At 43.5% G+C, this 12,664-nt stretch overlaps 1 protein-coding gene across 1 annotated transcript; it reads left to right on the forward strand.

Moving 5' to 3' along the window:
* Nucleotides 1-306: 306 nt before the first annotated feature.
* Nucleotides 307-4,044, forward strand: COX20 (cytochrome c oxidase assembly factor COX20). The gene is made up of 4 exons (XM_068155665.1): nucleotides 307-419; nucleotides 2,674-2,788; nucleotides 2,914-2,977; nucleotides 3,298-4,044. Exons 1-4 carry the CDS (start codon nucleotides 387-389, stop codon nucleotides 3,437-3,439), a joined length of 354 nt encoding a protein of 117 aa, XP_068011766.1. The 5' UTR covers nucleotides 307-386; the 3' UTR covers nucleotides 3,440-4,044.
* Nucleotides 4,045-12,664: the final 8,620 nt, after the last annotated feature.

Here is a 12,664-nt window from a genome sequence, read left to right on the forward strand (position 1 = left end):
CAGCTGCGCGCCATAACCACCGCCGGCGCCCGCACCGGGAAGAGGCGCGCCCTTGGAGCAGGGAGTTGGTGGGTAGGGCATGGCAGGTTGAGCGCCAGCGCCGCGCTCCCTCGGCTTCCCCCTCCCCCCGCGCGCGCCTCTGCGCGCGCGCGCCCTGCTCCGTGACCCATTTCAGTGAACAAAGGATTTTGCTGGAATCTCAGCGCTAGACCTAAAATGGCGCCGACGCGCTCGCCCGGCCCCGCCCCGCACGAGTACCATAGAGATGGGGCGGGACGGAGTGGCCAGAGCAGCCGCTCCCTGTGTCTTCTCTATGCGGCCGTAGTCCGGCCTCGTTGGTGCGCGGTGAGGGAGGGAACGCAGACAGGAGAAGGCTCTGTCACATCATGGCGGACGAGGGCGACTCTGAGCCGAAGAAGGTAATGGAGGATGGAGAGGCGACGAAGGACCATTCCCTCAACGCGCGCGGCCGTAACCCTCCCCGCTCAGCCCCTCCTTCCTCTTCCTCCTCGGCTCGGCTCAGCTTGGCTTGAGGCGGACGGCTGAACGAGCCATACCCGTACCGTCCCGCATCGCTGTGTCTGAGCGGCGGGGAAACCTCCGGAGAGCCGTTCCCGGTGGGTCACAAGCCGGGCTGAGCCAGATCGGGTCCCTAATCTGCACAGGCGCAGGACCCCGGCGGTGCGTGGAGCTCTTCGCGCGTGTTAAGGTTTCTCTGCCCTCCCCGCTGAAGCGCAGCCGGGCGCTGGGAGGAGGAGGAGGAGGAGCTGCGCGTCAGTGCCCGCGAAAGGAGATGTGGAGTGCTGCGCTGGGCACACGGGAGGTTATTGCGGACCGGTGGTGAATCCCTCTGGGTTCTGCTCCAGAGCAAATAGATAGGAAGCAGTACACGAAACCAGTAGCTGAACTGAGGCTCTATAGGACCGAGTGGGTGGGGTGCGAGTTTTCTGTTTATCCACGGAAGCCTTTATGCGGCTTTCACTTTGTGGGTGAAACAGTGTCACGGTACTTGAGCCTTTGTAAGGCCGGTAGTTAGCAGTGATTAGAGTCATAAGTGATTTCAAGTAGAGCAACAGGTGAAATACTATTTTAAAAGGATGCATCATACTGTGTGGACGTAGCAGAGATACTTTCTTCGCCAACAACAGCAACGTATCGAGTGACATCTTCTATATGAGAGTACTTGAAATTACTCACTGGGAATTAGACCAGCATAGACCAAGTCCATTTTGTCTCACTTGTACGGGGGGTTATGTGGAAACAGCTGATGCTTGTCCGTAGGGAACAGACAGAATTATTGCTGGGGATTTCCATGCTTGCGTACAGATTCGCCTGTTGTCCTGTGCCTGCCATCCCTGTTACCACAGTCAGACTTACTTCACAATTATTTGTCTCAAAGAGTTGTCAGCCCTCCACAAATAGTTCACTGTCGTGCTCCATCTTCAAAATATACTTTGTCCAAATAGAATAACCTGACACAAAAGTAAAGCAATTTAAAAATCATCTTGTAGGATTTTAGTCAATAGCTGCACGTGTATTTAAACACAACAGGATGAGGAAGGATGAAGACAAATTCTCACACCATCTGTAACAAAAATAAGAGCAGAAGGATGTTCAGCTGTTAATACAGTGTAGACACTGTAACTCTGAGCTGTGTAATTTGGAGGTCTTTTTCTATATAGTTTCTCAGCGCTTGTGGTGTCAATGTGCATTTTTAAGGATGTTTGTCAGGTGGAAAATATGAGTTGTATTCAAGTTAGAAAACTTGTATTGTGCAGAAGCCAGTATAGGCATCTCTGAAATGAAAAACGTACTTGCCATTTCACAGTTGGGTTTCTGAATGCCACATGCAATTACCATTTGGAAATTGCATAGAAAAATGCTAGATAGAAGCTAGGGTAAGTTATAGATATGAGACAGAGTGTGAAATGATCTTAGAGGTCTTTTCTAAACAAAATAATTCTATGATTGTGTGAAATAGTTTACACAGTTTTTAGTAGAAGGCTCATTAAAAAATGTAAGTGTTGTATATAGAAGAATTTCTGTGCACAGTCCTTGCCTGTCCATAGGATTAGATTGGTAATTCTGGTTTATAAACGATTTTCACAGAATCGTTAAGGTTGGGTAAGACCTCTAAGATCATCAAGTCCAGCTGTCATTTTGGTTAGTGTCCAGTATATGGTTCTTTACTACATGTGCATTCTTCAGCAATTTCAGAGGTGTCTTTAGCATGCCTTTTCAGATACTAAAGTTATGTGGCAGAGGTGACCACGTAATTGTAACCTTACCTGCTTGTTGTGACATATGAGCAAAGATTGTGGGTTCTTACAGATTTTATCGCTTCCTTTTTTGGGGAATGTAAGAGAAAATAAACTAGAGTACTTCTTTTATAATATTCAATATAAAGGATGGGTCAGCAGGTTTGTAGAAAATGATGTTGCCTAAATCAATAGTTAACTCTTCTGAAACCATTCCTAATACAGCTGTGGAGGTTTACTTTTGCTCAGATACACCCATGGAAGCAAGAAATTCTCAAGTAGTTGTTTTGGACTGCCAAGATAACAAGTCAGTTTGGCAATACGATTGGCATTATACTTTTTTATATATATATATACACACACGCTTATATATGACTTATACAAAAAATGGGCTTGTTTTTTCCCTCCCCCCCAGTCCTTTAAACTCCTGGGATTTCTTGATGTTGGAAGTGTCCCATGTGCACGAGAATCAGTGCTCTATGGCTCCCTGGGATCTTTCGTTGTGGGTCTTGGACATTTTTTAGCAACTAGTAAGTTTTTCTTCTGTTTCTCATATATTTCTTTGCAAGGAAAATGTAATTCCTTTTTGCTGTTTAGATTTTAGTAATGGGAAATCACCTGAGGTTTTTTTGCTTAATTTTTGTTGTTCTTTCAGGTAGAGTTAGAAGATCTTGTGACTTTGCAGTCGGTGGCTTTATTTGCACAATGTTGGGATACTGGTATGTAAAAACCCTCTTGAATTTAGACATACCTAGGGTAGCTGCTGTGTACATGATCTCTGTGTGGCCTTTCACACTGTTTTTGAAACGCTGTAAAAAACTTGCCTACCAAAGCATGTGCCAGTCCTCATTGGCCACGTAATACTTGTCTTAAAGAAACAGCAGTTACCCTAGTGTGTTCATTATTCATAGTTTCATAATGAATTTTGCTAGTGTTATTATATGTGGCTTCAACTTTTCAGCTGTGTGGATAACTCTGATTTGACACTGTCACCCATGTAAAGTGGGGAATCGTGTTTTCTTTTCATCCCGTCTTCTAGGTTTTACTGCCGGTACAATTTGGCCCAGCACAGGATTCGGCAAAGAATGCTTAAGGAAGGAATGAGAAACAAAATTTTGTTTGAAGGCAGTTCTCTTGATCCAGAACAAAAACAAACTGGCAATGAAAGAAGTGATTCATAGACTGCTGTAGAGGAATCTGTGGTCTAATACAGCTTTGGGAGAAGGTGGTCCAAAAATGGCAGTCTTCCCTGTAAATGCATGAGGTGCCTAAGGCTTGTAAATCATGCTGGTTTTCCCAGCAAACACAAGCAAGAAATTCATATCAGTTCTATTCAGTTAGTACAAGCCTTTCTTTATTTCATGTATGTATGTATGACTATGTACGCAGTGAGGATTGACATCCTATTAAATATCTGGGAACTGAGGTGGTCTTTTTACATGGTTTATGAGGTCTGTTGCAAGGTTCCATAATAAATGGAATGCTTTGTTTTAGCAAATTGGTAACTATGTCTCATTTTGATACAGGAAAATATTGTCATCATCTATTCTCTGTGTAAAGGTGTGTTTCAGTGCTACTCTTAATTGTGCTGTTCGTAAACCAGAAATATTAAACACTAGGTGAAGGCTTTGCTTGTGCAAGGTGGGTGATACCAGTAGCCTTTGTTAAGATTTCAGCTGCAGAGTAACTTCAGGTAATTTATATATGCTGTGAAGTTGAAGGATTTATATTTTTGTTTGGTCTGTGTGAAATAAATAATAAAGTGACACTTCAGAAGCACTCTTAAGCTATGTAAGTAACTAATATTTTTACTTGATTAAAAATCTTGCCCTTCTATTTAAGACATTTCCTTACAACTGGTGGAATAATAATAATTGACATTATTTGTAAGTAGCTGCGGTTGGTAGTTGGTTCTTTTGTTTGTTTTGAAAACGGCATGTTCTACTTGTATGTTTCACTGTACATTTTCAGTGATAAGAAGTATCATATAACTTCAAGGAGAACATCTTATTTCAAAATACACTGTTAGATCTAATTGCATATTAGTAGAACAGATGAGTGATGGCACAACATTGCTTTGCTGTGTCTACACCAGTAACACAGTGTATTTAAGTTTTTGCACAAAGTGCTTTGCAGTATATTATACTGTAAACACTCTTTTGGTCTAAAGGCATTCACTGAGCAAATGCTAGTGAGGCATGCTAATTACACTAAGATAATAAAACTTTTACCCTCTGGATTAGCCTCTCAAAAGAAGAAAACAAATTTGTATGCTGTTCCATTTTTCCCTCTCTTCCTCCTCTTCTGGAGAAAACAATAGAGATAAATTTTGTAGAGGACATTCGATTATTTTGATATTAAAAGTCTTCAGAAAACTTGACTGCACAATGAAAAACTTTCTGTCCTCACTGCAAAGTCTGAACTCCAAACTGGCAGCGACTCTAATGCAGAAGGGAAAAATATTTCCCCTGCTTCTATGCTGGGGAGAGGGAAACCTTTTTCCCTTTGAATAGGGTAAGGAGGTGTTAACTCAAAGCCCTTGGAGAAGCAGTGGGAAACTGATGGAGCCATGAGCCAGGACTTAGGAAATTCCTATTTTAATACATGGTTGAGTTCTTTCCTATCTTACCTAAAAAAGAACTGCAACCTAAGCAGGGGCTCTTTTGGCTGCGAGATCATAGTTCATCTGGGGAGTTAGGAAACAAAAGCATACAGATGAAAATTTACTCTTTGGCAAAGAGCAGTTTTAGAGAAAGAAGAGAATGTTGGTTTATATTGACAGGAGGGGAGTTGGCATGCATATGACATTCTTCAAAGTGCATGAGTACCGTGGCTGTGTTGAGCAAAAGGCAGAAGCATTGTCATACTCTGTGTACTAAAAAATCTGGGGAAAACAGCAACATTAGATCCTCTCTGGTGCTAATTAGTGGTGATGTAAGCTACTGCATTTAAGGCTATTAGCTCAGTAGTGGCTTAACTACAATATTAGGAATTCTGGCCAATAACTCTGGAATTCTAAATATATCTGCATTGCCTAGATAACTGATGTAATACTTCTGCCTCACCGTGCAAATGCAGAATGAGTATGCCAGATGTTAACAGAAAAATGGAGAAGAGGCAATATGCAGGCAGTCTGGCTGACACATTTGATCTTCATCATCTAGCAAATTGAGGGGGAACTGAGCTAAATAAAAGTTGGAGCCGTTACCAAATGGGACAGGGGAATAAGGCAAGGAAGCTGTGAGCAGGACTCAGTTGGCATGAAAGGAGAGGGCCTGCAACAGCAGAGGGAAGAATGCTTGCGGTTAAACATGCTGGGGGTGGGGAGGGGAGAGGGGGATGGGGACGGACAAGTCTGGCATAATTCCTTGAAGCTCGGGCTACAGCTGCCTCTCTGCTAACTATGGAAAGTGGATTGAAAGCGACTGAGGAGTTGCAGAGCCCTGGACAGGACAAACTGCCAAAATCTTATAAATTAGGATACATTCACAAGCAAATAAAAATTACAGTAACTCAATAGAAGTAATTTTGAAACCAGTCCTAATATTTTAAAATTAGTGAGCTGTATCTGTCTTGATACTGATTTCTGTAATCTAAGTTATTGGTGAAAACACAACTTGCATCTCTATTTTATTACTGGGCTTGATAGCTTTAAGCATTGCTGCTTATGACAGATGTGATAGTTCTTGCTTTATCAAAGTTCAAAATACTCCTCAAATAAAATATTACTACGCAGTTAACTAGAAATGAAGAGAAATAGCAATCGTGAGGATGTTTGGTTTTCAGCCCTCTGAATGAGCCTTAAAAAGGAGAGAATGAAGAATAACAACTTTAAGCTCTGAAGTTGATAATATCCTGTTTATTTTACTGAGGGTTATGTTACTTGGTCACCGAACAGCAACTGACAAGCACTTTTTTTGTCGTTGTTTAATCCCTGAAGATTCCTCCCTTCAAGTAACCTACAACACCACCAAAATAAATACATGGGTTTGTGGCCCCATTCACTCCTCCACACCTTAATGAAGTGGGGGAGTTCACTGGTTGTTTTTCACAAGATGTTTTTCTTTCTGTTAGAAAAACTTTGCCAACAGCTAAGAGATTATTTTCTAGACTTCTAAACATAAATAATGGTGAGGCCTTGAGCAAAAGAAGATAGAGACAGTGGCCCAAAATTTCAAGGGGGCCAAGGTAAAGATTCGCACACTAAGAAGCTGACATCAACAAGAAGTAAAGGGACTTTATCTAGTTAAATGACTCCATGCATATGTAAACTATTTCCCAGAAGTTTAATGAATATGCATAGCTCTAAGTGTACATAAAGCAGGTTGGGACCACTTTCGGGTTGAAGTGAATTTGGAGGGTGAACCCTTTGCATCCAGTGCCTTATCAAAGCAACACCTTGGCCTAATGGTTATCAGCTATTAGGTTTTGATCCCTGCCTCATTACTTTTCCTGAAGTTAACAGCAGAGACAGAGCAGTCACCCCAAACTCATCTTTTGCCTCTTTACCCAAGCAGGGATTTTGGGGAGTTGTTGGTTCTTTAGGACATTTTGCAGGCTTCCAGGCTGTGACCATTTGAGGCTATTTTCTGTGTGTCACCATCCAGATCATTGATAAAGATGACAAAGAAGACAGGCCTGAGTACTGAACTCTGGGAGACACCACTAGTGACTGGGTGCCAGCCAGATTTAGCTCCATTTACCACCACTCTTTGGGTCTGGCCAGCCAGCCAGCTTTTGATCTAATCCTCAAATGCTGGCCATAGGAGAAGAGGAGGGCCTGACCCTTGTGATCCCTCAGTTCTATACTAAGCATGATGCACATGGAATGGAATAACTTGTTAGTCAGGTTTGGGTCACCTGTCTTGTGTGCTCCTCCCTGCAAGTGTAACGTTCTTACATACTTATGGCACTACAATGTGGCACACAAGATTTAGCGGCGACCTTGCTTTCTATAGGAGTAAACAATAAGCAAGCATCTTTCTGCATACCAATCCTTCGTAGTAACTACAAACACCAAGCGCTATCACTTAACGAAGCAGACACTGTCTGCAAAAATACACTGTTACCATCCGAGCATTAGCAGAAAATCCCTTAACAGAGAATTGCTGCCGTTTTAGCTCAAAACAGGACAGACATCCACTCAACCCATTTGCCTGTGGCTCCTTCTGAAAAAGGTTTGTAGCCAGGATGCCCTCAAAGATTTGGGATATGCTACTTAAGTAATGAAAGGAAAGCTAACGTGCTCTTTCCTCTCAGGAAACATTCAGGCTCTGGATGAGGTAGTAGCAACATCACTGAGGATGAAAAGCCAATATATTGGCCAATATATTACTGGGCAGATATATTATCACAAATGTATGTGGACATGCGTGCAGCCACACTCCACACCTCAGGAACACCCCAAGGACTGCAGGATTGTGAGACACCGGAAACCATAGCCCTGTATTACACCAGGCACTCCTGGTGTGGCAGCAGACCTGACAGAATTCAGAATTCAGTTACTGATAAATCAACAACACTGTCCATCTACTGGTACCTCCAGTGGGATCCACACTAACTGAGGTACAACCACCATTCAACTTGAGGAGGAACCTGTGCACTCCCTCCCTCTCAGTTTCTCCCAGCAATAAAAAATTTTCCTTGGTTTGTTCTGGAACTAGAGAAGAACACTTACACTTGGTTCATTCTGTATAATAGACCTTTCAAGACAGTATCTGTAAAAGCAAAATTAATTCTGAAAACTTCTCATTTTTTGCACTAGGAGGATCTGCTGAAAGAAGCTGTTGGAACTCTCTCATTTCTCTTCCATGGATGTTTCCTTAAAGGATAAAAAAACAAACCCACCACCAAAAAACCTGGCTGGCTGCCAAGCCATGGGAGTGCCTAAATACCCCAGGGCTGTGCCAATGTGACTGACAAAGCAGTGGCCACAGCCCCCTCCCAAGAAATGTCCAGGAGCCACTGGGGAGATGTTTAGTTTATTGGAAGTGTCTCTCAGCCTCCACCTTCTTCACTGCTGAACTGTGAAGTTCCCAGAACGCCAAGCACTGCTGGACTTGGAACACTGCTCTGTGGCCCAGAGTGCTGTATCACAGTGATTCCTGCTGCCCCCTTCTTTCTTTCAGAGAAATCTGCTCCTACTGTGGCCACATGTGTGAGCCAGCCATCTGGTTCAAGTGCCAGGAGCGGGTGTGGCACTTGGTGGTCCCTGCTCCCTGCAGAAGATAGTTCTTTTTGTAGAAAAGGAGCAGGCTAGTTTATGCAAAAGGTGCAACTGAAGGTCTGGGCTAGGTCTGGGCACCAAATGTTTTTTATGACAAAGTATTGTGTTTTCTGATAAACACTGAAATAGTTCTTACTGTGCTGTCACAGCTGCTTTCTCCAAGGTCTCAGAGAAAACAGGGAGACTGTACGAGACATTTATTTGCACAAGTGATTTACATATTTCTGAGGTGCTTGGCTTACTATTTAACAACTTAATAAATTACCTTTCTTTAAAAATTACTTTTATTATTACAGGATAGCTGCTTGCATAACAGGGCATACACTAGAGGCTGGGAAGCAATTAGCTGAATAGCCACCCTGCTGAAAAGGATAGGACTTAGAGTGGACGCCAAGTTGAGTGTGGGCCAAGAGTCTGTTCTCATTGAAACAAGGCAAATCACGGTCTGGGCTCCATCAGGAAGTATGTGGTCAACAAGTCAAGTGATGCACTTTCTCCCCAGTACGTGACACTGTCAAGGCAGTGCATCCAATATTGCTGTCCAGCTTTGGGCCTCTGTGTCAACAAGGATGTTGAAAATACACAGAGGCTGCAGTGAAGGGCTCCTATGGTGTTCAGGATGCTCAAGCACATTCCCTCTGGAAAAACAGTGAAAGGAGTTGGACTTATTCTGAGGAGGAGCAGGCTGTAGGGTGACATTGTAACTACCTAATATTATCTGCAGGACAGTTATAAAGGTGGAGTCAAATGTCTCAACAGTTGCAGATGATGCAGCAGGGGCAGTGGCCACAAACTACAGCTAGGTAGTTTCATGCCAGACAGCAGGACAAACTGTTTTACTATGAGGGCAGTGCAACACTGGAATAGGTTGCCCAGAGGGCTCTCGTACTTTCTACCCTTGCAGGTTTGCAAGCCTCAGCTAGACAAAGCCCCAGCTGACCTGAGTACTGTTGCCAGTCCTGGTAGAAGAACAGACTGCATCTCCAGAGAGCCTTGGGAACAACATTTTTGTGATGCTGCATCCTACTGAGAGACAGAGATTGTGCAAAATCCAAGGCTTCTGCCAAAGCCCAGTGTAGTGCAGAGAACAGTACAGTAAGTTCCCGCTGTGCTTTCAGGAATGCATTCCCTTCAGCGCAGTGGTCCCATGCTGCTTTGGAGGCCCTACAGTGGGTCAGGTGCTCCAACAGCAGCAGGGAGCACAACACAGAAGACAAAATGAGCACAGTGTGGAGATTTCAGGCTTTGCCCACATAGCTTCACTGCTTGCAACCTGCACATGGTGCTGCACATGGACTTGCCTTTGCTATCTCAACTGTATCTTAGCATGATGTGAGCAAACTCCAAGTACAATTTCTTTCAGAAAACATTACAGTAAATCCCTCCAACAAGGCTTACCCATTTCCTCTTCCCATCTCTTCCCACCTTCTTACCAGAAAGACAAGTCCTTTTATAGTACAAAGGCTTATCTTACTTGTTCAACAGCCTCACAAAGCTGAAAGTTCAGTAGAGCCTGAAAGTAGCTCTAGCCTGTGTCTGAATAGCTTCCACGGAGACTGTAAAATAGAATGAAGACTTTTGTGTGTCTTGTAAACAGCCACTGGTATTTTAAGCATGCATATATGTCCAGGGAGATCTTCAGTACTATGCTGGGCCTTTTCATTTAGCAACCATCTTGGGCATCAGCACTGCTTCAGAACTCATGCTCCATCAGTGCCCTGTTGCTAGCACAGGCCTCCCCACATCTGAAGCAAGCGTAGGCTTTTTAGAACTTGGGCAAAACCCTCCAGAGCAGAGTAGCAAGAGAGTTAATGTAGAACAATGTGACACAACCAAGGCCACATTCAGACCAGAAAATACATGTCATTTTATGCCACATCATTTATCAGAGGTGTGCTAATAAGCAGCCATCTGATTCTAATTAAGGGTGAACTAACACTGGAAAAAGAAAAGTGTCCTTGTGTGCTAATCAGACAGCAGATCCTCAAATCATTAGTGTCCATTGCATCTGCCCTTGACTGCCAAGTTGTAGAATTTTTTTCAGCCTGAAAATGTTTGAGTAGAAAATTGGCTGAATTTTCTTACCCATGGTTTTGACTTCTAGGACCAAAATTACTCAGCAGATCAAAGATTGTCTACTAAACCAGAAAAGAGAACAAAAAACTTGCTCTAAGCTAACACTAGTTCATCAAGTCACTTGTATGACTTATTACTGTTTTTTTTACATTTGCCTTTTTCTCTCTTGATGTTGATTGTGTTAAGCATTTAGCATCTTTTAAGTTACAGCTGAGTTTGCATAGTAGTGGATTCCTTGCTGAGTCTTCCTGCCAATCTCAGTACGGGCAGAAGGACAAACTTAAGGCAAGAGTCACTTACAAATTTATTACTGGCCAGCTCCTGATTTCAGCCAATTCCCTGCAACAGCTAGCTCTTGAGAGGCCTGCTGCACTGGAGGATACAGCTCATGTTTTGGTCACTAAGCAAAGGAATAAAGTTGCACAAAATTGCTATTTTGCTGTTAAAAGAGAACTCCCTTGCCTCCTTCACCTACGTGAGGTGGCTTTGTCTGGGATGATGTGAACTATGCATGACAGGCACTGTTCTACCTTCCCCACAGCCAGTTTGTTAACACTAGAGCTCTTCTGAATTTCCTCTTTTTTCTCGAGGCTTTTTTTGAAATCCTGGCACTCTCCTCATCCTCCACAGCGCTTCAGGCTGAGAGAGCCTCAGCTGCCCTTCTGCCTTAATGGTTTACAACTACACTATACGCACACTTGTTCACTTGAGAGCCCAGCCCTGGCAGTTAAACATCTGCAGAAGTATTGAAAGTACCTCATACCTCTCTGTAACTCATTTTGGTTTCTGGAGGTGTAGCCTGAGGTTGCAGTTTAAAGCAAGCAAGTTTTTCAAAAAGTCAGGAACAAGCCAAATCTTAAAAGATGGCATCATCACTTCTATTGAAAACCCCCACACTGGTTGCATGTTGCAAGGTACTAAGAAAACCCAACAAACTAGTGTCTTATGCAATGAAAAAGGACCATTCTTCTTACACAAGTGTTACATGCTCGTGGCATTGCAAAAAAGACTGATATAAATCATTCTGCCATCAGAAAAATTGGGCAGAATTTCTAACGTTTTTGCTGATGCAGTTACTCTGCAATAGGCACAGAAAGGAACTTGAGTGAAGGTGCTACTCCCCCTGAGCTCCTACACACACGGGCAGTATTGCTGAGTGCTCCTAGAACAGTGCACCCTGTTAGAAGGGTGAGCTCCTAACAGAAGAGCTGTGGTTTGGATACAGCTCTTGTAAGGCACTCCAAAAGCTAGGCCCTGATGTCATGTCCCCAAGGAAGGAGTCAATTTACTCTTGGACCACCCAGGACAGACCTTTGCCAATACTGTGGTGTCAGGGAAGACCTGCCATTTACAGTGTGTATCCTAGCAACCATTACTAGCAAAGGCAGAAATACAACCGAAGGATTCTTTTACTGGCAAATTTCCTCCCAGGATACCCAAAACAGACCTGCCTGCAGGATGCAGCTAGGCACTTGTGGCCATGTCATGCAATGTAAGGTCAACAGAACCTGTTCTAACATGAGACATCCACAGCTCCAGTACAGGGTTGCAAGAGTACCAAGTGTTATGGCTACTGCCGTCAATAGCTGCAGTCACCTCGCATTCCCTGTTGCTAGGCCAGAACCAAAGCTCTTGCTTTGGTAGTAAAAACCCAACTCAAATAGAAAAGAGCAAAACTAGTCTGCAAACCCAACAAATGTGAACCCAAACCCCATGTTGTATGTCACCTCTGCATCACCCTGCCAGCAGTATGGCCCCTTACTTTCTTATGTAAACAAGGCCTCAGAAGCTTGTGAAGTTGCTCAACCTGAGATGGCTCAGCCCTCACTGTGGTAACCTAACAGCTGTGCTTTCCTCACCTTTCTGTAGCCATCAGCCAAGTTCTCTATTGTTTTTTTTCAGGCACAAACTTCAAATTTGAATTTCTAGAGTTCAATACTAGACCTTTTCTACGTAATGGCTTTTTACATAGCAAAACCAATCTCTGGGAAGCAGAACCAAGATAAATTGAGGGAGTGAATCCAGGCTGAACACAGCCTTAGGCAGGTGCTGGTCTCTACTAAGAAGCAGGGCTTTTGCCTTCCCTACCCCCTCTCTGAACTAC

Source organism: Melanerpes formicivorus, unplaced genomic scaffold (genome assembly GCF_026170545.1).
Source record: "Melanerpes formicivorus ecotype bairdi unplaced genomic scaffold, bMelFor1.0.p_v2 SCAF_2, whole genome shotgun sequence".
NCBI lineage: Eukaryota > Metazoa > Chordata > Aves > Piciformes > Picidae > Melanerpes > Melanerpes formicivorus.

Coding starts and splice junctions, on each gene's coding strand:
- COX20 (XM_068155665.1), top strand. CDS start 387: ATGGCGGACGAGGGCGACTCTGAGCCGAAGAAG. Junction 420..2,673: donor GCGACTCTGAGCCGAAGAAG/GTAATGGAGGAT, acceptor CCTCCCCCCCAG/TCCTTTAAACTCCTGGGATT. Junction 2,789..2,913: donor TGGACATTTTTTAGCAACTA/GTAAGTTTTTCT, acceptor TTGTTCTTTCAG/GTAGAGTTAGAAGATCTTGT.